Below are 27926 nucleotides of genomic sequence, written 5' to 3'. Positions count from 1 at the left end.
AGCTACGAAACGCAAACAACAACAATCTGAACAACAGACTTCGGTGATCGGGAAAGCTAGGGTTCGTATATCACAGTCAAGCTAATAAATATCACAGTTAGACGAAGAGCTATTGTTGCAGTCATCTTGATTAATTAAGAGGCACAAGGTTGGATCTCTCTTCAGAACTCCCTCGGAGTCTGTTGAGGATTCCTAATGGCTTCTTTAGCCAAACACTGAAATGTTTCATTTCTGTTTGGCTTCGTAGTTTGAAAGCGCGCTCGTTTTGAAGTTCCGGGACAGCGCTCTAGGGCTCCTTGGCGTGAAGCAGAGCTCTATGAAGTTGTTTGTTTTTCTGCTCTCTTGAAGGAGGCAGCGGGGCTTTGAAGCTGTCAGTGCAGCTGCAATATGCTCTCCGTCAGCGGTGTCTGGAGCCCGGGGTTCTCCTCAGAGGAAACGACAAGGGAGGTGGGGGGCAGCGGGGTCTTGTTTGCTGTCACTGTGACCCACTCATCTGGGGTCACCATCAGCTCTGCAGAACCAGATCAACTCAGCATACAGGAAACTTCATTTTGTGGATGTTCCACTATAGGCATATATACTGTGTGTATATATATTAATTGGTACTCAATTGTAAAGGTGAGGAAAGGACCGCTTGTCTTGATTTTCCCTTTGAAATCCTGGCCCTAAATCTAATATTTGTTCATCTGGTGGCACTGTTTGCTATGCCTGAAAAAAATGGAAAACCAAAGCTGAGTAAAGAGCCCATTTTCTTGCTAATATGCAACTGAAAGCACCCTACCCCCTCCCTCCTCGCTCCTGCTCTCCAGCCTTCGAGAGTATTGTCAATATGTCATGAGTCCTGGAGATAATTAGCCCACAATCGCCCAGGGATTTCATTCCCTAATTTGACAGTCCTCCAGAATCTCCAGACTGTGTGTTAGCTTGCCCTGCTCAAGTAAGTCTCTCAGCGCTGTCTTCAGTTTAAATATTTACAGGCGGCTCAAGCCACAGCTGCGTGACCCTGATATTAAACAGGGCTCCGATCACACTGACATGAAAACGAGAGCGTGCATTCATTTTAAATCACACAGTTGCAATGTCTGGCTAAATGCGTTTTCTCCTTTCTTTTATTTACTGTACTAAACGTATATAAACACCCGTCAATGAACATGCATGTAATAATACATGCTCCCCCTTTACGGTGTTAATGTTGACCTTTCAGTCTGTGGGCGTTTTGTTTAATTAATGTGCAGCGCCACCCTGTGATGTAATTGTGCAGTGCAAATATATTTTTCAGAATATAATGTGCACCCAGTCTGTTAGCAAAGAACTACATAGTATACTACACATGAAGCTATAATGCAAGATGTTATATTTTTGCACATTTACCCAAAATGCTCCACATTAAACTTGCCTACAGTTTTCTTTTGTATTTCTCCATCGCACAATGTGGGCTTCCTCTTCAGTGATGTATTCCCGTCCCTCTTCTGTTCTCTCTATTGAAGTGAGCGGTCAGAGTCATTGAGGTGGAGACACAAAGCTGCTGAGCGTTCCTCCTAACTGGAGTGCTCTTCAGACTGTGTGAAGTGCAGAGGAGGGAACGCATCCTCGTGGTTTAGGGGGAAGAATAAAGCATCAAACAAAGAGACAAAATACAGGAACACTGTTTGATTGTTCAAAACCACGGCTCGCGGTCATGGACTGCACACCTGAGTAGAGAAATCGATGCGGCTGACTGGCACAGACGGCTGTGGCGTGTGTCTGTTTTTATTGTTCAGATACATCTAAGATTTTTTCACAGTGCTTTCAAGTTCACTTCAAAACACAATGAAAGGCACAAGCTCAGCAGTATATGTAAAGATTTTTTTTTATGAAGAACCATTTTGCTGTAAAACATAATAGCAAAGGCAAATCTAATACTAGTGTCATTTAATATAGGACTGATGGAAATACACTAAAGATGTACATAATTAGAGTAAGGGGCTCCCTCTCCAGGGAAATCCTTCATGTTTTCTCCCAGGCTGAGTTAATCAATCCTGATAGCAAATCCAACAGCAAGCATACAAAATCATCCCCAGCGATCGCTTGCTCACGTCTAACCCTAACCCTACCCGCCCTTTGCTTCGGCTGTCTTGATCACAGTATGAACTATTTCAATCTAAACAGTTCTCACGCTCCTGTAGGAAACAGGAGAATAGTTTCTTTAAAAATATCCAGCGCTCCGTTAATCTTTTAAATCCTGGTGGTGATGCACATTGGAGTCTTTGCAAGTAGATTGCAAGCATGTATTTGGCAGGGTGCTGGAAGGGGGTCACTGGGCAGAGTCACACAGTCTGCTCATGATGACGGCAAACTCACCTGGGCTTGTTACCTACACACTCAGAGGCTAATCAAGTATTAAAACCTGGAATGGGTGAAACTGCTGTGCAATAGGAGTCTGATTTCCATCCTTCTCTAGACGTCATAAGTACTTGTCTACTGAAGGATCAAATCAACACCCCTTTTGATGCAAGTGAAAATGCAATGTGAACAAAAAGGTGAACCAGAAGATGCAGGTCAAATTCATTTTGCCATATGCATAGCAGAGGATAGAAACGCACTGGCAGCTGCAGGGTTAACAAATGAAGCACTGGGAGATGATAAGGGTTAAGAGGCACTGTTGGGTCTTAGGGAGCTTGGCTTATTCTGTTTCCTAAACAGCTGCAAGCCCTTTTTGACAGAGATCTGTGCAGATACAGAAAGAGGTTCTGCACCTGGGGGATGTCATGTGCTCAGAGCAGTGCTGAGTTCACTTTGCCATGCATGAAATCCTCCTGCTGTTTCAGGGGCTGACGTTGGCTGCCGGCCAGAAGGACCGGTTACGTCAAGCGTCTGCATGTCTGCTCCACATTGCAGACTCGCCTCGAAGAACTTACGGGGAGAGAACAAAGAAATGAAAAAAGAGGGAGCAGCTAAGGCAAAGGATGGAGAGCTTCCTAGTTAGGGTAGGAATTCAAATGTCATTCTGAATGCTGAACCAGGAGGAGGGTTTAGGTCGGCCAGGGTGTCCTCGGCTCACCGCGCACCAGCGACCCCTGTGGTCTGGCCGGGCGCCTGCGGGCTTGCCTGTAAGCTGCCCAGAGCTGCGTTGTCCTCCAACGCTGTAGCTCTGAGGTGACTACACGGTGAGTCTGCAGAGTGTAAAGAAGTGGTCGGCTGACGGCACACGCTTCGGAGGACAGCGTGTGTTCATCTTCGCCACTCCCGAGTCAGCGCAGGGGTGGTAGCGGTGAGCGCAGCCTAAAAATAATTGGCTGTTCTAAAATGGGAGAAAATGGTAAAAACAACTGGCTAAATTAAAAAAAAAGTTTAATTGAATGCATTCCAAATTAATTACTGTATTATTATTATTATTTTAATCTGCAATGGCATGTTTCTCTACAGTGTTACAGATGCGTTCAAAATCTTCATTGTGTGTGTGTGGAGTGTTTATAAAACAGTCCATGAATGTATGAAATGCTGCTGTCTGACTGAGAGAGAACACAGCAGCCTTCTTTTTAGCTCCCCCAGCCAGGAGCAAACCTCATTTTATTTTTTTCATTTAGAAAAAGGATGCATTAGTCTAATTGGCATTTCATCTGTTCTTCCTAATTGCTGCTGCATGCAGTTTTATTAAAACTTTAAAAGCTGCTCACAAGCAAAGAACCAGGCTCATTAAAGGCAGGCAGGCAGGCAGACAGACAGGCCTCGCTTACTCACACAAGAGCCTGTCCAGGTGCTGGGTGACTCACGCCCTTATCAGAGGAATAACAAGACTACTGCATCTAATTCTGTCACAGTGTCCTTCTGTTCAGGATATATTACTGCATCCTGGCTGCTGTGTACAAATACTCCCATTGTACCATTATTAAACCCTTCTCCCCTTACGTTTCCCCATAGTGAAAGCACAGTAAAGCATAGATAAGCCTTGTAAAGCCCAGAGAGGTAGGGTAAATCATATTATTTAGCATGGCAAACCATGGTAACCTATGGTAAATGCATTGTATAACCAAGGAGAAACAGTAAAAGTGTGTAGGTTGTGTGGCAAACCTTTATAAGGGTGATAGAACTAGAGGATAGTGTATTATAATCTACATCCTTTTAGGATGCTACTGCGGCCCATGATTTTTACAGATTCCCTTCCCTTTGATGCACCGCGTCTCAATAGGAACTAGTTTGTGTTCAGTTTGTAGCTTAGCCAAACAAACACACGCCTTGTTTGCAGTCTGTTCACCCCCCCCCCCCCCCTGGTAAGGACCCAGGCTTCCTCTCCCCTAAGTCTGTGAGTCAGACCTGCAGCAGCTGTTATGTATAGCAGCAGTGGACAGGATGAAGAAATGCATCGAACACAGAAGCTCTGCAAGAGGAGCTTGGGATGCAAATCAGAATTTTCACATTGTGTTTTACTTACAATATTATTTCAAAGGGGATGCCTAAAAGCTGTTTGTTATTTAGCATGGCCTTAAGGTTTCCATTCCTAGATAACATCGAGAGAGAGAGAGAGAGAGAGAGAGAGAGAGAGAGAGAGAGAATTCCAAACCAGCAAACCACTCTGTATCCAAGGAGAATCAGGATCAATCATTATTAAAACTTCATGAAGAAAAGTAAATCGATAAACTCAGAACTCACTATTTTAATAAACAGCTACAACATTTCATCTGAGTCTCTTACACTTTCCTGTTGGCTGTTTCTATCATGCAATCTTCTTTGTTATAATATATATAACACAGCCTTCCGGCTCAGGTTTGTTTGTGCAATTTTATAAAATAAAAAACTCCCACGTGGATTACCAGACTAGACTTTTCTTCCAGTGCTAACTAAAGCTGGACAGCTAAGCCGTTTACCAGTCAAAAAAACTCTTGTACCACACCGTCAAGTTTACAGACAGGGTCACACTGTTCCTTTACTCAGGATTCACACACACAGCCTTTTCGCTTGTTCCCAGCTCCCTGGTGGTCTCTCCAAATGGACCGGCAAACTCTCTTTTTATTCTCTGTGGCTGTTCCCAATTAGCACCAATTATCTTATTTGGGCACAGCCACATTCTCACATGTATTTGGCAGGGCTAGGGATTAACCCCATCCCTGCCAGCCATCACCAAAACACACATAAACACCACATTATAGAGAGAGAGAGAGAGAGAGAGAGAGAGAGAGAGAGAGAGAGAGAGAGAGAGAGAGAGAGAGAGAGAGAGAGAGAGAGAGAGAGAGAGAGAGAGAGAGAGAGAGAATATATTTTGGTGTGTATCCTATCTTTCTTAATGGAGCATGTTCTTTGTAAATGACCTCATGGTGACATCATCTCACGAGTCTGTAGCATTAAAAGCTGTGTACGGCTGGCCTCTGTTTAATGGTCCCAGACCTTTCAGCACCACTCCCTTGTCAGAGCTTCATCTTCCCACCCACGTCTTCAATTATGAATGAGGAGACTGCAAATGAAAAGCCGCTTTCTCTCTTTGTTCCTTTTGCGATAAAAGGGTTTATGGGTCCCGCTTTGAAGTCTCCTGTTTCATTAATGGTAGGAATGGCTATCTCTCCTTTTAATAATGAATATGTTAACAAACAGCACAGCAGCATGCAAAACAACCCAGCAGCTCAAAAAACAAGCGTCTCAGACTGAATTAGAATTCTGAATTAGAATTAGAATTAGAATTCTGAATTAGAATTAGAATTAGAATTCTGAATTAGAATTAGAATTAGAATTCTGCCAGATAATCAGGAGCATACAGTATCCCCGAGCCAGCTGGAAGGACAACTCAGAAAGACAGCAAATTGTTTCAAGACAGGGCTGCAGCATTACACAGCACAACAGAGCAGAGATAGGGATCTTCTGTTAGGATCCTTCCCCTATCTCTTACAAGCCTGTACAGTCTGTCAGAGGGACTCCGCAGTGTGCTGTATCAAAGCGGCCCATGCATTGCACCTTCCATTTGAATTCCTTCAATGCTGGCCATAAACCAAATTCTAATAATACAGTGTGTGAAACCCTTATAAAATTGACCATGGTATTTGTGCAAGTTTCCCCATGGTTAAACTATGCATTTACTGTACCATTGCTCACCATGGTTTGCCAATTTGTATTATGCTTTACCATACCTCGCTATTCTTTGCAATGCTTACCTATGCTTTCCCATGCTTTCACTGTGTGTTATTACACTTTGCTATGCTTTTACTAGGGTAAACTTTTACAAGGGATGCAGTAATGTAATGCATAGCTTGTTGCTCAGATAATTGGTTTAATAGATTTTCCCCAGAGCTTATCTGTGACACACTGTTGGCTCCAACTGTTCTGCAGTAGACCACAGTCTCACATGCCAGGGCACGAAGCTTTCAATAGATGAAACAATAATGGAAAAAAAATTATCATAAAACTCAATACCAAAGCACCAGATCTACTCAGAAGCACTCAGAGAGAGAAAAAAAAAATGAACACATCTTAAAAGGGAATTGTGTATTAAAAAATTCAAAGACATTTGACGCAGTTTTGTGTTAAACGGAGTGGAAGGGAGCAGTCTGCCGCTAGCTAGCGGGGCTTCTCTCTCGCCAGGAGCGAAACACGGATAAATTGCATTGCAGGGATTTCATTGTACGCTATTGATGAGAACATGTTTGTGCTGTCTTAAAAGCGCTTATCTAGGCTAAGACGTTACAGAGTGAAAGAACAGGGTTCACTAATCTGCTCGTGCCCTGTGCCCAGCCCCCCTGCCAGGAGTGGGAGGCAGGCATCAGCTCTCTCATACCAGCTTTAGCATCCAGATCAGCCACTGCAGCAGCACAGGGGATGTGTGTCGACACTGAGTACCCATGAAAGCTAAGGGAGGGCGCTGGGCTATACTGTCACTAGACCAAGTCGAAGAAATGTGAGAACACTTCTGAGCAGCGGGTGGCACTGTTTCCTATACAAGTTACATAGTGATGCAACAATTAATGAATCCATTGCTGATCGCTTTCATTTTGCGAGCTCCAATGACGCATTCATTCAACAGTGAATCACCCTGGTGCTCTACAGAGCCTCACGCAGCGAGCCACCTACACAGGCTTTCCTTCAGGGCTGTTTGACTAAAGCTCTTCCGCTTGTATTTGTTTGGTGCTGAGCAATGGCAAGATTATCTTAAAAACATGGCTAGGCAAAGGTCGGCATGCAGCTACCGACGCCAGCAATAAACCAGAAGAGAACTTGGAAGCATATGTGGGAGCTGCTGCAAACCAAGATCAGTAGATTAGGTCTAGAGACAAAAATGCCATCCCTCTTCCTTAATGCTAAGTTCCGGTTAAAATGAACCCCTGGCTCATACCCATCATCAGCAGTGGATCTGCAGTGCTGTACCCCAGCTGAACGACGGTGCTCACAAGCATCAGTTTCGATGCGGCAGAGGAACTAGAGAAGGGAGCGAGGTCTCTCCACAACCCCCTTTCACTATTGGCGGGTGCGATAAGTCAGCTTTTTTTAATTGAGTTTTCCCCAATTGCCACTGAGACAAAGGGAGCCGTGTGTGAAAGCCGTGTGGTCTGCTGTCCCCATTGCCAGACATGGCCAGGCTCCAGCTCCACACAATGCTAGTGAAACAACTTGCTCTTTATTCCTCGCTGCAGCGTTAATGAGATTAGCGATCTGTAAAGGGCGAGGGTAAACCCAGTTACCATGGAGAAGCTTTATGCCACTGCTTTGGTTTATTAAAGCTTTATGGGAGGAAGTGTGCTGATCACTGATCTAACGAAATGAGACAGCCCTAAAATAGCCATCCTTTAATATATATATAAATATATATATCATCCAGTATTCATTTCTGTTGCTTCTTTCTTGGTTACAGTAGTGCATTATTAGAAGATTATTGCAGCTGTCCAAATTGAATTAACTGAACGAAAATGAACAAGGACCACATATTACTGTTCCAGATAATAATGGAACTCTTTATAACCCCTGAACCTGTTACAGACTCCGTTGGTAGACTGCTGAAACATTGTAAAAGGTGAATGCAACAGTGATGCTTAGTACTTGAACAAGCAGAACTGGAGATCTTAACAATGTCTTCAGTGGATCCATCCGTGTGTCCGTCAGCTTTTTGCAGGGCTGGATAAGTCGTTCCTTTGCCAGTGACCGTGGTGTGGTTGAAGCCGGCTTGCTAGCCTGCCCTCTGTCTGTTTAGATTGCACTCGCTGTGTATCTAGCAGCAGAGGACCTGTTAAGCAGATGGACTTTGTAGGAAGCAAAGGAACTGAAGCATATATAATTGATGTTAGAAAAATGATAGATGTGGAAAGTCAGTAATCCAACTCGAGCTAACAACAGAGGCTGGGAGATGGGAACTGCGTGCCTAATGGCAATGCAGCTGAGTTACTGAGAGGATGCAACGTGCTATACCAGATAAAGACAGCAATTTGTACACCAGGTTTCAGGAACACCTGCCTGTCACAGTTACTTACTGTATCAAGGCGTGGTCAGCCAATCAAATGAGTTTTGCATTAAAGGAATGCCTCATACCCTCGCAATTTCCATAATGTGCGGTGTGATGCGCTGCCGCTGCGGATACTGACCCCTGGTGGCGAGACAGTGCTCGTGCAGTGGTAAAGACTGCCTGGTCGCCGGTTGACACCGACCCTCTGCCCTGCTTACTGAAGACATTGAGAAAAGCGTCCAGTCCAAGCGTTTGCCGTGGAATTCATTCCGTTTCTTGTAGTATTTCTAAATGTTTGCTAACACTTTGTATTCACAGCACTTTCACTATGAAGCCCCTCTATGCTTTTTGCCCTTTCACAAGGCTTTCCCTATCCCCCAGTGGACTTATAAGGACCCAAATACAAAGAACCTCCTTTGTTTAGTTTCTGTTTTTTAGTACCTGGTCGGACAGAACCCTGCCTAAAGCTTCGACACCTAAATCTATCCCCCAGCATGTGTGTGTCAAAGGTTCACTTGTTGCTTATTTCTGAGTGGCCGGTACCATCCCCCAGCATGTGCAGCACTGTGTGTCGTTACTCCATTGCATCTTTATGTATTCATGTTGAATATTGCAAGTCTGCTGCTGAAGACTTCGTTTTTTGCTTCTGACTTTGAAGAAATCCCGTGACTGCTCGTTGAGGTTGTGAGCAGCTGAGGCTCTGTAGCTTATTCAATTGAGTGGCTGCCGTGGCGACCGGGCGGCCAGCTCCTGCCACTTCCTGTGTGAGAGAAGTCATTACAGGTGTGCGTTACAGTGTCGCCGGGGGAAAGCTTTACCTGCGACCATTCACAGGCAAAGCTTAGCCTTGCTTCGCCTCCACCTTTTCAAAGCAGTAATCAAACTCAGGTAATTCAAATGACAGTCGGAAGGAGTGGCTGACCTTCCCTGAAGCGTGAAAAACAATCCGGCAGCGACCTTGAGCTTCCGGCATCATTACCTGTGAACGAGGGATTGCAGTGGTGCAGTAAATCTGCGAGGAGGCTGTGAGTGATCTGAAGCCCGAGACAGCTGGGGGTCGCTCGGAAAAATAAATTGAATGGTAAAATAAATAAGGACATATATTTCCATTAAAGGTGGATCTTTTGAATGTTAAAACAGAGAATGAATTGGCTGCCGTAGAAAAACTCTGGCAACGCTTTGGATCCATACAGTTATATCATCCTTAGTGATGGAAGCACAATATAACATGCAGAGGCACAGGCAACACTTTCGGAGAGGAATAAACCTATAAAACTAGCAAGAAGCAGCATAGCTGCTGGCAGGAGCTGTTATTGTTGCAAGTGGATTCCTGCTTCTTTTATAACATTATTGTTATTCCTTTCTGAAAATGTGCTTTTGCCAAAGACACATCCTGGGGCTGTTTTATATATTAATAATGTAACATTTCTAACACTGATTGGCTGGGAAAGAGTTCTGTGTGTGTTTTTTATTATTTGTTTTTTTTTTCTGAGACCGTTCCAACAAGATTCCAATTCCGGTCACATAAACGGACTTGGAGCAAATATTTTGGCAGGGAGGAGGATGCTAGGGAGGTGTTTTCTGTATTTTTTTTTCAGCGTGGTTTCCGATGAGAAAATGGAGCTGTGGGTCTCCAGAGTTCAGGAGCATCCAGCTTGCCGGGGCCCTGTGAGAATTGAAAGGCTGAGCGTTTCCGTGCAGGGAACTCTCGTCAGCTTCGCAGTGTAGTGGAGCTGTCTGCTTTCATTAATCTGTCTTATTTTGGTTTCCTCACAGCCCCTAAGTAGAGCAGGGCTGCAGCTGCTTTTCATTGCCAGCTAAATGCTTCTTTTTTTTAATAAGTTGCTTGAGCTGGAGGAAAATAAATTGGACCTAAATCAAAACTTTGGAAGGCAGCGAGGAAGCTATTAGTTCTAAACAGCAGTTGTATGCTGCTTGCACAGGCTAATCTGACTCTGTGATCCCATCGGAGATTCTCCTCTCAATCAGCTACAGTTACAAACAAAACAGTAAAGAATTTAGTGGTACGAAGCGCAAAGCCATCGCTTTTGAGTGGGCGTGAAGTCACAGTGCCACAGTGTGGCATCTGTCAGCATGTGTTCTGTGACCCTGTGAAACTGCTGCAATCTGTATTCAAATCAGTTAGGGGACCTTTCCTTGAAACAAACGATGCTCCTAACAAGCATTAAGAAACTCAGTTTAAATGGTACTTGTATTGCTCTCAGCATCATTTAATCAAGGGACCTTTTCAAAAACTGGCAAGTCATTAAAAAAAAAAAAACATTGAATTTTTTAAAATTGAATATTTTGATTTTCATTAACTGTTAATGTTGCATAACTTTGTACTAAATAGCTTGGGACACGTTGTTTCAAAGGTTGACCCCGTCCTGTTCTTTCTTTCCTGGCAGCCTGAAAGCTGTCCTCTCCAGCCCCCCCCACAACAACACCTTGGACCTGTCCGGGATCCCCCTGACCGTGAAGGACATGGACCGGCTCATCTCGTACCTGCAGCAGAACGCCAGGCTGGTCACCAGCGTGGAGCTGTGCTTCACAGAGCTGACAGACGAAGCCTTCCTCCAGCTGCTCCCCACGCTCAGCGCCCTGCCTCTGCTCAACACCCTCTCGGTCAACGGGAACTGGCTCACCAAGGCCGTCCTGCGAGACATCATCGACACCCTCAAAGACCTGGAGATGTTCCCCAGCATCACGTGGATCGACCTGGGCAACAACGTGGACATCTTCTCCCTGCCGCAGCCCTTCCTGGTCAGCCTGCGGAAACGGTGCCCCAAGCAAGGGAACCTGCCCACCATCATGGAGTTCGGGGAGAGCCAAGTGAGCGACCTGGAGAACCATGATGGGAACCACTCCGAGAGCCTGGGTGATCTGGATTCAGAGGAGGAGGACCTGAGGGAGAACAGCCTGCTGTTCGCTGGCCAATCGGAGACGGACTCCGTGGAGAAGTGCATCAGCAGTGTTGAAACAGGCGATCACATGACTGCGTTGGCAGCCAATCAGACATGAGAGGACCTAGGACTCCTGGGTCACGTTTTTTTTTTTCTTCTCTCTTTCCTGCGTGTTACCTTGTGTCTTGTGACGTCCGCACGCAACGCGCCAGCCCATAACCTGAAAGTCACGGTAACGCTGGGCAAGAAGAGAGGCTATCAAAAAAGGAAGTGAAGTTAAGAAGAAACAAGCCAAAAAAAATTCTGGATATGACAAGATAAAAATTATTTTATATACAACTAAATTGTAAGCTAAAATGTGGGTTTGGTAGCTTGGCTTATGGTACTCTGTCTCTGTGCTCTTGCATGTTTTTATATTGTATGTGAGAATTTATTTGTGATCTGTTTTAGAGCAGAGGATGCCTGTCTCCCAATGCCTTGTGTAATGAAGACGTGCCATATCACCCCAAAGACAGCAGCGACTGCACTGCTAATGGATTGCTGGACTGTTGACTTAGCAGGAGAACCATGTGCAATCCAACATGATCTATATAAGATATTTTTGTAATGCGAATGTAAGGCTTCTTTATCCTGAAGCTCCAGGAGCAAAAAAGCAGGTTTGATTTTACACCTTTTGAGTCGGAGGAATGTGGAAAATTGCAACTGTTGTCAATCGTAACGTGTGTGTGTGTGTACGTTTTTAAAAGATTCAATTTCTAAGTTTTTATACTGCATAAAACGTTTTTTTTGTAGGTGTTCCCCATTGCTTGTGTTGGTTTTTGTCTGCCTTGCCTGGATTCAAAGTTTCTGAAGTGCTCAGTACAAAGTACAGCCGTGATTAGAGCTACAAGACAGGAGATCCTGGGTTTGAAGTGAAACAGGGTGTATGTGAGCCGTCCGCTAAGAAGGCAGCCACAGCACTGAGCTCCACTACAGTGTCGTGTGAGCACAGGATCTGGGACCAGGCCAGACACTCTTCAAAGGAAGAAGACTTCCTGGAGTGCGCTGAACTTTCACAAACCCTCTTTACTTCTCTCTTATATAGAGGCCTTTGTAATTCATTTGTTTTGTATCAGCCAGACTAGCGAATGGCTTCCAGTGCTGTGTCAGTGAGCAGAGGGCCAGCGCTGCTGTACAGAGCTCTTTCCTGCTTGTTTTGTGGTCTTGCTCTCCGCTGTTTCATTTGTGCTTTTTGGGTTCAAGGCATGTGGATTTTCCGACACAGCCGATTTCAGTATGCAGTGAATACAACGGACAGTTGCAAATATTTCTTTCTGTTTCATGTTCTGTCGCTTGCCCCCCGAATCCATTTTTCCTGCTGAAAACCACATTGAGCTTTTCGTCTCTGAAAGGTCCGAGCCATTGAGATGCAGAACCCATCCACAGTACCAACTACCCAGATGCTGTTTTATGTTAGATTCTCATGCTGAGATAAGTAGGAATGCCAGCAGGCGATCCTCCTTAGTCCCCATCCAGTTCCAGTCCCATTTGAACTGCCAGTAGTGTTTACGAACATTGATGACATGTCACAGAGCTGTCTCATTCAAATGCAAGAGTTATAGGATAGGTCTGTTGTGCAGTGTCTGAATTATAAGGGATTGTATTGTCAAAGCTTGTTAAATTTACACCTGTTTCTTTTTTTCTAAAAAGAAAACTAAATGTTGTTGTTATAAAAACTTCAAGTTTCAATGACTAGCTCCTACATGGCTGGTTTCATGTACCTCTCTGAATAGCGCTAATCTTCAATTGCCATACCTTAGCTAAGTAACATTAGGCAAGTCTAAAATGATTAGAGTCTGTGAAACCAGACGAGAAATGTCATGAACAAGATATAAAATAGCTTTTTTTTTTTTTTTTGACATTCTCTGACTTTTTCTTCAGAAGAATATTTCACTTGCTTAGCTAGCGGAGAGCCATTTCAAATTAAGAAATTGAACCCTTTTTTATTTGCAGCGAGAACAGATCATTCTTTGAAGTATCACAACGCAAATACGACTCTAACTCAGTCCAACGATATCAGAGTTAAACTCTAATTTCTTTTGCACTCGTAGACGACAGTGCACCCCCCTCCCCTCTACTGTAAAAGTACAGCATGCACAGCCAGTCAGATCAGCTATGCTGTTCTTTCCGGGTACAGTAGCGCCCTCTTGTGGCTGGTCGGTTAGCACATTCCTTTCTGTCATGTCTGATTGGTGCAATGCTAATCTCTGCAATAGTTCTGCCTGGAACTGCAGGTAGAGAGAGCATGTACAGTTTATACAATACTGCATCTTCACTGCCACTTTCTAATGCTATTGCCCTGAATAATAGGATTGTGTGAAAAACATAAATACATTGTCCGTTTTGTATGTTATAAACTGTTTTAGAGGGAAATTATATATATATATCATTAATAAAAATAACAATTATAATAATTAAAAGCCATCTGTGTTATTAAATGCAGACTTTGGAATGACAAACTTTGGCTTGCTGTCATGAAGAATAAATAATCAAATCAGACAGACTGGTGGAGTTGAAATGCTGTTTCTGCTTGTGTTTCTGGTGGCTGCGGGCGGAGGGGAGAGATGGGGGTTGTTATCACTGTGAGCCTCTTCTTAAGCAGGCTAGTTGGACAGTTTGTGTTCACCCCCATTATTTTATTACATTGTTTTTTTTTGCAATGTACATAGAGTGTGATAAAGTATACATAGAGTGGTGTAGGTTTGTATATGGAGGGAGTCGTGGTTTTAATATCCACACAATGAAGCATTTGAATTTGATCTGATAGGTTGGAAAAAGGTAAGACCTGATTGAATGATTCTCAGCAGCTGCTGTTAAATAAGGACAGGGTCTATCGCCTCTCGAAATATATTTGAACTGGAAATTACGCAGGTGTTGAAGCCCACATAATTCAATCCTTGAACACGGGCAGTTCTAGCGAATGGAAGAGTTCTGATTGCTTTTCTAACAAGCAGCCACAGAGAGTCCCAGCTCGGTAAGGCGAAATGAAAAATGGAAAGAGGGGCTAAATGAAATCAAAGGATCTGTGATGTGCCTGACCGCGCTTTGGCCAGGCGTAGTGAGAAATATTGAACCTGTAAATTGATTTTGAAAGGCTCTGAAAGAGGTAAGGGCCAGGAAGCGAAGGGGCTTGGCTTAGTGAATCAATGATCTGTTTTTAAAGATGTCGGGCCGTGGAGGTTAATCAACGTTCAGCACGAGGTGGTTATAATAACCAGACCTTTCCTTTCTAGTTTTATTGGAGAATGAAAGAAGACCAAATAGTCTCCCATGTATTTTGTTGCCCCACTATCACTATCATTAAATGCTTTCAAGTCCACTTAAAAGGACATTTCCCAAAGTGCAGACTTTGATAAATAGGATATTGAGTCTAGACACACACACACACACACACACACACACACACACACACACACACACACTTTGATGTTCACTCAATATAAAATCTCTTAATTTATTTAAAAAAAACAGCTAGAGAAATAATACCTCCCTAATTAAAATGCTAATCTTAAGGTGCTTTTTATGCAGTTCAGTAAAATTCCTGAATCACTGTTTTAATTGTTAAAAACCTTTGAAGCCTGGTTTCTGCTTTGAACCAGGAGCTTCGCAAAGGGTCTCGCCTCAATTATGATTGAAAGCATTGGGGGATAAAGTTCCCATTAACATTAAAGCTGTTTGAATTAGAATTTATCTTTTGAATTTGCTACAATGTGGGCAGCGCTGTGAGAGGAGGACCTGGTCTTGAAAGGCGCTATATATGCACAATGTTGTTGTTGTTATCTCAAAATACCCTTTCTCAGTGTCTTCATGCATTTCGATTTCTCATCAGTTGTTTTTTGAGAAGCAGATTGAGTGAAAACCCACGTGGACCTATTTGGTCACACAGAAGGGATATTACAATTGAATCTTCTAAAGCTGTGGACGTCGCCCGTGGTCTCAGTGATTGTCTTGTGGTAGTTGTGATTCCTTTTTCTGCTGCGAGATTAATTATCCAAGCTTCGTTTTTTAATTTTAACAGTGGAGAGCCTGGAAGTTCCACACCCCACACAGTTTTTTTTTTTATTCTGTATTTTGAATACTCCCAGACCGGCTCTTGAGAACAGGATGCAGTTATAAATCAAGGAGAGGGCGGTCGCTGCTTTTCTTAAAGCAAGTCAGCGCAAGGTCAGCAATAATCTGAACAGAGGACACTGGAAATGGAGCTCTTGGACTGCTTTGCTTCCAGCGTGTGTGTGCTGGGAGTGTTGATGTACACTCACCCTGTCTCTTACAGTTTAATCGCACTTTGCTTCGGAAAATCACACAAAAACGCCACCTCAGAAATATACACGCAGCATTAAAAATGGAAAATCCCTGAGGCATGTTCTACATTAACAGAATGAAAGAGATACGGCACGAACTTCAAATAGCATCCAAACCAAATCCACTTAGCAAGGTCAGACAAAGTGCGTTCGTCTCAGCAGCATACAGTGCGCAGGCCTGGATTTGATCGAAACCCATTCAATTTACAAATGCAACTTCGCATTGTATCTACTGGTCAGGCTGGCGGCTCTCAGTCAATTGTTGTAAATGCCTCCCTTGTAAAAACCTTACTGGGATACTTTCGCAAGTTTGAGAGAGTTTGTAGCTGGGCAGCAGCAACTGGTTTGTTGCTGAACCCGTATCCACCAACACCTGATTCGTTCACCCTAACCGCTGAGCTCCGCACGCATCCCATCTCCCCAGCTCTCTGCAGTGAGATCTCAATTATTCAAACTCGCAGCTGGCATAGAGCTGTCTCTCTTGTCTCTCGCATCGCTAATTGTCAGCTTAATTTCTCAGCATCTCAACATCTCACAAGATAACACCCAGCCCGTTCTGAAGAGGAGATGCACTGATTGGAAGACCACGGGTATGGCGTACAGAGGAAGCTGCTGATGCAGTATTAGTACTTCCCAGCAGGTTTCTTCACCAAGGTTTTTTGAAAGTCAAATTCGAAGCTTTGGTTAGAATATCTCAGAAAACATTAAACTGTGCTGGTAACCACTCCAACAACAACGTCTTCATTGAAGACATGTCATTGTAGTATTGCCTCTGATTAGCTTTAGTCATATTCATCTTGAAATACATGTTGAGCACCCAATTTCCACCCCCTTGCCCCTTTCCTTTTGAATGAAAACTGTTACTGAAGCGAGACACGTTCTCTCGAGTGTAGAGAAAGAACACTCAAAGGTCAAATCAACGAAACAGAACTCCCTTTGAAGACATGAAAAGAACTATTTTTATAATCAGAAGGATTTTTCTTTGCTTTTACGGGCTTTGCATTTCACTTTCAAGCTAATTTGGATCTTTGTAATATTAGATTTTTTATTTTTTTTAACCTGTTTCGTATCCTTTTGTATGCATATTCAGCTTCTGGCTTATTAAATAATACCCTTTTTTTCAACCACTGGGGTCTTAAACTCCTAGTAAAACCAGGAATGGATCGAGCTGTTATGCAATTTATTGCAATCTCCTGGCTTGTCACTGATTGTGGATATTTCCACTGGTAATGTCAAGACTTGCGAACCTGTTTAATCATCACCTGTGAGAGGACATTAAACTGACGTCACTACTTTATTTTTGGCTCCGAGACGTTGAATCATTTCTTAGCGTGTTTGTTGAACAAAGTCAGCAGTCCAACACCTCCGTGGTGTCACTGAGTCACAGTGACGGCATTCTGACAGCTTCAAGTTACATTCGTGCATAACAGTCTCTGTAATTCATTTGTCACTTATTATCGCATCCCCCTTAATTCAAAGTTAGACCACTTGTCGTCATTCAAAAGGAGACTGCCTGGCGATGCTCACAGATCGCAGGTTGGCTTTAGCACCGCTTTCACTGTGTGTTGACATGCTAATGAAATTCATTATTTTTAATATACCAGCAAGGGTATTATTCATTTTTTTCAGAAAGGAAACACCTGACTGGAGAGAGAGAGAGAGAGAGAGAGAGAGAGAGAGAGAGAGAGAGAGAGAGAGAGAGAGAGAGAGAGAGAGAGAGAGTCAACAGTAATGATGCGGATAATGATGCTACAATTCCATTTTGGTTTCTGTGTAATTAAAGGTTATGCTGCAATTAAATATGTATTTGGCATTATTATTATGAGAATGTCTAATATTTAACACAAAAGAGTAAAATCTATGCAAATAACTTTGACAATCTACCCCTTACTGCAGGACTCAGCAACCGTGACGAATGTGAACTTATGCATTGATAGAACATTACAGGCTATCAATCCGTAGGGCTCACGTGTTTCTACATAAAGGAGATTGCATTGATCCCTAATGCATCTAGTGTCAAAGGACGTGAAACACTGCTTTCTTACCTGGCCTGTCATTCGAAGGAGCAGCTGGTCGGTTCATAAAAATAAAACAAAACTTGACTATAATTGTTTTGAAGTTCAATAATAAAAGCGATTCTCTTCTCTTTGTGCAGAATGCTCCCGCAGCACTCTTATCAGAACCCACTGTGTCAGAACAGAGTGGCTCATAGTTAATTGATGATGTTGCAATGCTTAGGGGACTGCTGATGGTGCAGAAGATGCCAGCAGTTTCACTTCTTTGAATGACGGCTCAGGCTTTGCAGTCATCAAAGTCTCCCTCCCTGTGTCGACAAGACCTGGGTTAGAGAGCCATCTAGTGGCCGTTGGGTAGACAGCACCCGTGCGTTTTTGTTACTGCTGGACCAACTGCCTTCCTCAGCTTCAGAACAAATGGCCTGGATTGTCCACATTTAAATTCAGCATCCCAGCTGATGGTACACGCAGTAAGAAAATACATGTACTGAAGATTGAAAGTGTAATTATAGCAATTGTTAGCAGAACTTAATCGCTTTTTATTGAGACTCAATTGTAAGCACAGCTATTCGGCTTTTGCAATCAACACTTTAATGAATGGACTTATTTACCGCCTGCCGATAAATACTTCTTAAAGGCAATTACGAGTGTCAGCGCAGCCCTACCAAATAGTCTTGGTCATCGTCTCTCCTTTAAGACGGCCAGTGATGCTGTTCTGAAGCAGACTGCAGTACCGGTCTTTATCCACAGGAGGGCTCTGCTGCACCACAGTTCCCCTGCTGGATAATGGCTCCTGTGTTTGCGAGCTGGCTGATCTCACACGTGGGTGGGATTCCTCCCAGCAAGAGAGCAGTGAGTCGCTCTCATATAAGTAAACAGCTGCAGAATAAGCAATTCAGAAACAATCCCAATGAAGCCAGCTCACACCCAACTCAACCCTAAGCTGAAGGAACGAATCCAAGCAAATGTAGTCATTTTAATGGTAGCTTTCCCCTCCCTCTACGAGTGAAGGTCATGCCCTGAGCAATCAGTGATCCAGCACAAAACATGTTTTTGTGGCAGGGGTTAGGGGGAGAGGCAGGGGGCTGTCTTCATCCTGCCATGCACCTCGCAGCTCCTGGGTTTGAATCCACTGTAAGGAACCCAAGCTTTGTGTTTTAAATTGTCAGACACCAGTATTGCATTGCACACAACACGACTGTAGAGTAAACAGCGGCTGCTGGCTGCTGGTAAAAGAAAATTCTGAGGACATTCTGTATCAATTACTAAACGAGGAGCACTGTATTGACAATGAGGACGCGTTCTTTTCCCATGGTTTATACTATGCATGTGTATTCTATAGTATGCTTTACCATACCTCTCTGGGCTCTGCAATGCTCACCTGTGCGTTCCCTATCTTAGTTAGACTTTGCTGTGCCTGTACTGTGGTCAAGGGCATTTTTTATTGCTTTGCATGGTACAGTACAAAGGTCCAGCACAGGCAGATTTGAAAGCAGAAATAGGTCAGTGTCCCCCCTCAGCTCTCCAGGTGAAGCTACACTGCAGTAATAAAGCACACCTTCCTTACAGGCCATGCTGCTCTTATCTGGAATGCATTGTTACACCTGGCAGTATCAGGCAGGACACTGCAGATCAATGCATCTCTCAGCGCTGTGTCGACAGGCACCAGTTTAGCTGACACAGACACTGAGCTGTGGGCGTGATCTGCATAGTCAGGCCCAGAGAAGTGACACAGTCTGGGGAAGATGCTGCGGTTTGCCCCCTCTCTTTATGAAGGTTTGAATTAGATCCAAATTAATAAACCGCGCTCCTCGTTTAAACTGCAACGTTTCACTTCTGCTAAATAAGCTTACTGGAATCTGTGAACATTTCGGTTGATTGAGATAAAGTGAGATATTTGGTCTATGATTATAAAACAGACCCCTCTACACACACACACGCGCACACACACGCACACTGAGACACACACACACGCACACGCACACACACACTCACACACACACGCACACTGTTATATTTTACCTAAACAATCCACAGTGGTCGCCGATCCTAATTCACTGTGCTTTATTGTACAGATGCAGTAATGATGTTAATAAACAGGACTATAAATCACCCCAGGGGGCAAAACAGCAGCTGTAATAATACAGAGCTAAACAGTGTTCAGATCATTAAAATAGATTCTACAGACTAAGCCATGCTTACCATTCAACACACTTACTTACCAGATAACAGATAGCATGCACTTCCACTGCTGCCTTCGTTGAGAGACCGCAGCTGGAGATTAATAGTCGGCTTTATTGTCCTATTATAGATTCATGTTCACAAACGCAATGATGAAAAGACGCAGTAAGTTCCTCGATCAATATTGAATGAAGCGGATGGGTTAATGCACTGCGGGTTCCTCAAGCTCTGGACTGTGTTGCACAGGGGCCGGAGATACGCTCTGACCCTGATGAAAGAGACCAGATAGATGATCAGGGATGATCCCTCTGCAGCAAACCTGGGCATCCCTTATCAAAGTCTACCACAGTTTACCCTGGATTGCCATGTTTATTAATGTGCTTTACCAAACCGCGCTATTCTCTACAATGCTTACCTATGCTGTGCCATGCTTTCACTGTGCTTTATTACACTGGGCTGTACTTTTAACATGGGGAGCTTTTATATGGGACATGAAGGATTAGAGGCAGCTGGACTGGGGTCCTCTAAATGCAGAGAGCCTTATCATAACTAAACAAGCTTGGCTTGAGAGATGGAGATGATACAGCCCTGTTTTAAACAGCACACCCCAGCCCCCCGTCACTGCCCCTCACTTCAGCTGTCCCGGACCTTTCTTCTGGTCGTTCAACCCCACCCACTACGATCAAAATAACTGGGCTCGACACATTTTTAAAACAATGGTTTTATTTCAATTCTATTAGTTATTACAGAATGCAAATATTTACTATAAACAGACAACAATAGGATTTTAGATATATGCGATATAGCGTAGAAAATAATTTTATTACAAGACACACCAAACAACTTGTTCTGGTAGTTATTGATTTTATTTGAACCCTGATTTGCCAGAGAATGTATTCAGTAGCCCTCTTTTCTAGTTAGCGCTGCCGGGGACCAGCATGGCTTTTTTCATGTTTGAATATCCTTTTTAAAATCACATACTGGAGCGTGAAATGACCTGTTCATGAAAGACTAGAGTCACTCTTCTATACAGACTGGATTGATGAATATATGTTCCCTCTGACTATTTGTTCCTCCAGGAATGAATATTCGTACTCCCTTAGAAACAATTTTCGGGAATATTGGTTCCCCTTCCGAATATTTGTACCCTCTTATTTTTTTGTAACAAAGTCATCTTTCTTTGCATATAAGTCTATATCAATGCACTTCAACTAAAACCTTAATTTTGAGACCACTTTCCTTAAACCTAACCCAAAGCCGGTCCCGTCTCCCTTACAGTAATACACGATAACAGCCTGGCTACAGTGCTCTCATTTATAGCATTACGCATGCAGCACTTAAAAATAGGATAAATAACAAACACACATGTTGGGGGGGAACAAATGTTTGCTGATGGGAACAAATATTCAAGGGAACCAATATTAGTTACACCAGTGCTAACTGAAGGTTCTGACTTGACCACATTCTGTTTTCTGAATGATTTTATTTTTATACATTTGTTTGCTGCTGTTATACCAGGTTTTTTTTAGAGCCTTCCCTTATAAAAGCTTACTGGAGTATTTTTGCACAGTATTTTTGCATCTCTTGTTGTTCTTCACAATGCATGCCTGTGCTTTCCCATGCTTTCACTATGCTCAGTTACACTTTGCTATGCTTTTACTATGGGAGACTTTTCTAAGGGTTACACGCACTTTGACGGCTGCATGACGACAAGGCGCTATAAAAACCCAGTACAACAGCAGCAACCGGAAGAACAAAGATAGCAGATTTCAAATGAAGATATCGAACAAAAAAAAAAAAACCTAGCTGTTAAGAAGGACCTGACTGGGAATCTTCAGTCTCCCACTCCAGGGTCTTCGCTCGGACCCGCTTCCCCCGTCACTTCCTCTGTGTTCCGCTCCGCTGTCTTGTCCCCGCACTCCAGCTGGATGTCACTGGGAGGGCTCCCTCTGTTGGGCTGGACTGTGTTGAATCCTTTCCCCAGGAACTTTAGTCCAACAGCAATCCCGACACCTACCAAGACACAGATAGTGTAGGAATGTTCAAGACAAGCAGGGCCGTGCAATGGACGAACTTCACTTATAAAACTACCGGGAGGCGGGACCTGAGAGCACATCCTGCCAGTGTTAAAACACTACCGGGAGGCGGGACCTGAGAGCACATCCTGCCAGTGTTAAAACACTACCGGGAGGCGGGACCTGAGAGCACATCCTGCCAGTGTTAAAACACCACCGGGGGCGGGACCTGAGAGCACATCCTGCCAGTGTTAAAACACTACCGGGAGGCGGGACCTGAGAGCACATCCTGCCAGTGTTAAAACACTACCGGGAGGCGGGACCTGAGAGCACGTCCTGCCAGTGTTAAAACACTACCGGGAGGCGGGACCTGAGAGCACGTCCTGCCAGTGTTAAAACACTACCGGGAGGCGGGACCTGAGAGCACATCCTGCCAGTGTTAAAACACTACCGGGAGGCGGGACCTGAGAGCACATCCTGCCAGTGTTAAAACACTACCGGGAGGCGGGACCTGAGAGCACGTCCTGCCAGTGTTAAAACTCTACCGGGAGGCGGGACCTGAGAGCACGTCCTGCCAGTGTTAAAACACTACCGGGAGGCGGGACCTGAGAGCACGTCCTGCCAGTGTTAAAACACTACCGGGAGGCGGGACCTGAGAGCACGTCCTGCCAGTGTTAAAACACTACCGGGAGGCGGGACCTGAGAGCACATCCTGCCAGTGTTATGTTATTTGCATTATTTTCACGTATGATTGTGCAGAACTTTCCTGTGAACTTGTCGCTTCCTCTGCTTGTAAACTGCGTTCCACAGAGGATCAGCTGGGGTTAAAAACTCTGGAGGTTTCCTGTTAGAAGTTCACGAAGCTACAAGGCAGGACAGAGGTTTTAAAGGGGTCTGATTGCTGTAAATCCTGCTTCCAGATCATTCAAATAATGTACAAAACTGGCCGCAGGACTAGTGTGAGTTCCCAACCTAGGGCTGTAATATAAAATAATGAATAACGTTTATTGCCAAACCGGTTGTCCGCTCAACAGAACGTCTCGCTAGCAGTGGTGCTGATGCTTGGTAACTTCAGATGCCTGTCAGAAACACGATTATCGATTCAGTCCAATAAAATAATCCAGGGGAGTCCAAAGCTAGCTCTTCCACTCCTGGTCTTTGTTCCAACCCTGTTTAACTGAACCAATTCACCCTCCATCCAGACCCTGGTCATGATCTTGTTTTACCTGTTAAACCTGGAGCGGAATGGCCCACCTGGACTGTGATTGGACACCCTGCTATACTCGACTGCTGTTTCACCCTGCAGGTGATTGCTCTGGAAGCAGGGAAGATATATAACTGCAAGGCTTCCCTAAGCACACAGGAATGTACAGACAGCTGTAAATAACAAACACATGGAACAACTGCAAACAGGGCAAACTTTTAAAATGACATTTCAAGCTGGTTACCTTTTAAAAACGATCTTGATTTACAGCAGTTTCGCCCCCGGCTATATTTCTCACGGGTTCATTTTTAGCACAGGTTATCAGCACAGCCGCCACTGTGTTTGAACAGGGCAACAGGGCCATGTCAGCAGACTCGAGAAAAGGGAAGTTCTGCATCTTTTATGAAGCCAGTTCCTCATACTCTAGGCCAACAAGTCAGTTTCTCAGATTTCCCAGCTGAGCAGGGAATTAACACTATCTTATTTTGATCCCCTTCCTTGTATTTTTCCCATAGTGGCTCCCATTCACTCTAATGTTCAACGGAAATATACACCGGTCCTGCCCCAGCATTGTTGAGCAGGAATTCATACAAGGGTTACGGCTGATTGAGGACTGGCAGAAAGGGCTTGCTGGTACCCATGTTGCACTACAGTTAATTGAACACAATGCCGCCTTTATTTTTAGGGCTGGCGACAGAGATCCAGAAGCTCAAAGCTGTTAGGAACCTTCCAGCACCAACCAGGGGATCCACAGTGAATGCTAATCTTGAGATCAGCTGCTGAATCCAGGCAAGCACTGCAGGGTGTATTGATTGCTCGGGCAGTTTTTATGGAGCTATTTTTTTTATTGTGTGCCCCTGTAAAGCACATTGAGACGACAGCGTAGAACAGCAGCATTGTTTTGCATTGCACTCTGTTGTTTTGTAACACATACTAAAACATTATCACTGTGTAAACACAGATTGTGATATCTAGTGCACAGTTTACATTGGGCACTGCATTACTCAGCTACTGGAGCCCTGCTCTTGTTTTTTTTTCTGTATCGGGTGTCCTTGATGGAATTATGCAGTGTTATAGCATGCTGAATGCCAGTTATTATTCTCTCCACGTCCTGTATTGTATTTTATCTTACTTCCCTGGGTGTTCGAAAGCACTCTGTTTTAGTATGAATCGATTGCCAGCTTGGGAGAAGAAAATGGTGTCGCAGACGTGGCAACACTTGTAATTAATAATTCATAAAGCATCTATGAATGTTAATTAGAGCGTTATTAATAACGACAGCATACCGCAATACGATGTTATAAACATGCAGCTGAAGCCCGTATTAGAAACCTTGTCATTACTTTATGACATGACTTACAATATAAAACTTCATTAAAATGACATTGTCTAACCTAACCGGCCTATTTTATAACCCTTCAAAACTTTAGATAACTCATTTATAAATGCGTAACAAGCAAGCAATGGGCATTCTTGCTTGATAAGTTCCCCAGCCAGTAACGCCCCTGTGCACAGGATATTAACTCCCTTGTTATTAATTATATTTCAGGCTGACTCTTGAACTGCACTGAATGACGTGGTTGCATCACAGATAACTTACCAAATACTGCCACCCCAGCCACGCTTCCCACGGTGATCCCGACAATATCCCCGGCCCACAGCCCCTCTCCCTCGGTGGTGGGCACTGTGGTGGGAGAGGAAGTGCTGGAAGCCTGCTCTGTACTTGTGGACGTGGTGGGGAGTGCTGGAGTTTCAGTGCTGTGAGCAGTGTCATTGTAGATGGTGCTGGTAAGTAATGAGGCAGGAGCAGTGGAGGAGGACTCTGCTGGTGTTGTGCTGGTAAGTGATGAGACAGGAGGTGAGGAGGAGGACTCTGCTGGTGTTGTGTTGGTAAGTGACGAGACAGGAGGTGAGGAGGAGGACTCTGCTGGTGTTGTGCTGGTAAGTAACGAGACAGGAGCAGAGGAGGAGGACTCCGCTGGTGTTGTACTGGTGACTATGGGGAAAAAAGTTCAGAATTATTACTTGTCAAACTGATTGGGTCACTAGGAAAGATCAAAGCAGACACTCTACAACGCAATGATCTAAATCGGGGTATTTATTTTTTAAAAAGCTACTTTAATGCCTCAATACAGTAGATTGCAACTATGTTGAAATAATATATAGAACCGGACGCAAAGCAGTCCTGCTGCTACAGTACGATAATAGTGCAATGGTTTTCAATTCACTGTGATGCCATTCTACCACAGTAACACATACTGTTGTAGCTGCAGTGCTACCACAGCCCCTCGGATAAGAGCCATTCACTAAACTGAAGACCAACAGGCAAGCGGCTTTTTACATGCTAGTGGAAAAGATTCATTATCAGACCCAAGCAAACATACTGAACAACTGCAGAAAGCATTTGTGCTGGAAATAGAACACTTCAATCTGCAGAGCTTTCCAGAGCACCTCATTGATAAAAGCACTCACATCAGCTGCATGATAATGGCGTTGAAATGTTATACGGCTGACTGGAGTACCCACCTGCGCTGATAAGCAAACAGGACACCATACAATGGGCTGGAAGCATGGTGGCCTTTTCTGTGGCTTCGTTGCTAAAAACAGAAGGACAGGGTTGAAGCATTGTTGTAGCTGGAACACACTTATTTTACTTCATGTTTATTAGAGCGAATGTACAAATCCCAGCCTTCAACAGCTCCAAGGGCTCTTCTTCAGGTGTGAGAGGAAATCTAAAGTAAACAGTGTTTGTCAATTCCTTTTTAAAATCAACCCCCAAATCCAGTTCCATTTCCCAGCCCCATCAAAATGGCAATTGGCAGTATTCTGTTAAAATGAGCTCACTCCACACTCCCTCCTGTAAATAGACAAACGTGTGTGCAGCATAATGGGTTCAGGGCGTTGCTGTTATGTTCAATGTATATTTAAGTGACACTTAAATTAGATTTAGATGTTAGTGTCATAAACATTATCTTTCATTTCTCTCCACTCTTAAACTGTTAACATGAATGTGACCCTTAATGTTTAGTGACATGGGAATCAAACCAGTAAAAGATAAGAATGCCCCAGTTTATTCTTCTGGAATTTTTATTGATCATAAAAGGTTTGGGGAATCAAATCTGACATTAACAAGATAGATTTTGTATTATTAAGTATTACTGCATGAAATAAATATATTTAGCAATTATGTATCAACATGGACTCTTGGAGATATATCTACATAACTTTAGATTTAATCTGTTTATTTATTTATTTATTTTAATTACATTTTAAACATAAATATATACGTTTCATAAGTGAGGGGTGTTTAAAGTATAATCTATATTAAGAATATATGGCAGAATATATTTCATATATATTTTATATATGATTCGACAGTGGAAAAAATGCATTGACTTTTCAATAAAATCCAGAAATGTTCTTAAAATGCAGCACTGTAAACGTTACTGTCAACGTGCTGTAAATTAGACACTTTAAAATGTTTATTTAAATGTGCACACATTTACAATTACGTTACAGTGCTGAGTAGTGTTACCATTTTTCTTTTAAATCTAAATTGTAACCACAGAGATTTCCCATGATATTTCACATCGGTTTGTTTTTCCTCCTGGTGTTGCCTATTGTCTTGCAATGACAGCTTAAATCAATAGGGTGTGTCTGTCAATGGTAGAAGCCTCACTGTCTCCCTGCCTGTCTCCGTGTCTCCCTGCCTGTCTCTCTGCCTGTCTGCCTCCCTGTCTTAATCTTTGCACATATGTTTGATGTACTGTGTTTAGACCAAGCTTAGAAAATAAGCCAACAAATTTGAATCTAGATATATTATTTATTTATTTCTTAGCAGACGCCCTTATCCAGGGCGACTTACAATTGTTACAAGATATCACATTATTTTTACATACAATTACCCATTTTACAGTTGGGTTTTTACTGGAGCAATCTAGGTAAAGTACCTTGCTCAAGGGTACAGCAGCAGTGTCCCCACTGGGCATTGAATCCACAACTCTCCGGTCAAGAGTCCAGAGCCCTAACCACTACTCCACACTGCTGATATATATTCACAAGCTACAAGTTTCATAGATAATCAACATATCCAACTTATTTTTTCATCATTATTATTATTATTATTATTATTATTATTATTATTATTATTTCTTAGCAGACGCCCTTATCCAGGGCGACTTACAGTCGTCAACAATTACATTTGAAGAATCATATAATTTCTTGGTCTATATTATCTGCATATAATATAGACCATGTGTATAGACAAACCACCAATATTCTTCATAAAGCTATGCCACGGCAAATGTTTGCAGCAATTTGCCAGTTTATCTTGCTTTTACTATGCATTTACTGTGTTTTACAATGTTCCTTTGCCATGCTTGGCCATGCTTTACCATACTTTCACTACACAGTACTGTCCTAAACTTTGCTGTGCTTTCATGGTCCACAACTTAGTAGCACTTGTATAAACATATGATGCCCCCTTATCCCAGTGCCCTGGATGCACACTGAAGCAGAGGATATAAAGATTTTTGTATGATCTAAAAACAGAGAAATAAAACATACCAAGACAATCCTCTAGTTTAGCTCACCTGCGCCTCTGCTGTGTCTGCGTGTCTGTCTGTCTGTCTGTCTGTCTGTCTGTCTGTCTGACTGTCTGTGTGTCTGAGATAGAACCGGTATCGCTGCCCTGGCGCTCAGCTCTCATCCGTTGCCAAGTTGCTTCTGCACTTTGCCTCCTGCAGAAGGGATTTTTATACGGGAATCTTCATGGTAATCAAGTATCCAGCAAACAGCCCGAGTGACCAAGATAAAGCAAGCAATCCAGTAGCTAGCTGGGCGGCGTGCCATTGCCTCGGAGTTCTGTCATCTG

General features: G+C 43.5%; 2 protein-coding genes across 2 annotated transcripts in view; one reads left to right on the top strand and one right to left on the bottom strand.

Annotated features, from left to right (window-relative positions):
- Positions 1-12095, top strand: part of LOC117430366 (leucine-rich repeat-containing protein 75A-like) — a 30548-nt gene extending 18453 nt beyond the window's left edge. Inside the window, exon 4 of the mRNA XM_034050344.3 lies at positions 10804-12095. Coding sequence (XP_033906235.1) covers positions 10804-11416 — 613 coding nt within the window. The 3' untranslated portion in view covers positions 11417-12095. The remainder of the gene's footprint in view (positions 1-10803) is intronic.
- An 8574-nt stretch (positions 12096-20669) lies between these two features.
- Positions 20670-27823, bottom strand: LOC117430917 (uncharacterized). The gene is made up of 4 exons (XM_058998234.1): positions 27646-27823; positions 25580-25650; positions 24654-25049; positions 20670-21847 (listed from the first exon to the last, which is right to left on the bottom strand). Exons 1-4 carry the CDS (start codon positions 27759-27761, stop codon positions 21669-21671), a joined length of 762 nt encoding a protein of 253 aa, XP_058854217.1. The 5' UTR covers positions 27762-27823; the 3' UTR covers positions 20670-21668.
- Between the last annotated feature and the right edge of the window lie 103 nt (positions 27824-27926).

Source organism: Acipenser ruthenus, chromosome 24 (genome assembly GCF_902713425.1).
Source record: "Acipenser ruthenus chromosome 24, fAciRut3.2 maternal haplotype, whole genome shotgun sequence".
Taxonomy (NCBI): Eukaryota; Metazoa; Chordata; class Actinopteri; order Acipenseriformes; family Acipenseridae; genus Acipenser; species Acipenser ruthenus.
Note: the sequence above shows the minus strand (reverse complement) of the source record. Positions and strands in the feature narration are given on the sequence as shown.

Coding starts and splice junctions, on each gene's coding strand:
- LOC117430917 (XM_058998234.1), bottom strand. CDS start 27,761: ATGAGAGCTGAGCGCCAGGGCAGCGATACCGGTTCTATCTCAGACACA. Junction 25,050..25,579: donor CTGTTTGCTTATCAGCGCAG/GTGGGTACTCCA, acceptor TTTTCCCCATAG/TCACCAGTACAACACCAGCG. Junction 21,848..24,653: donor GGCTGGGGTGGCAGTATTTG/GTAAGTTATCTG, acceptor GTGTCTTGGTAG/GTGTCGGGATTGCTGTTGGA.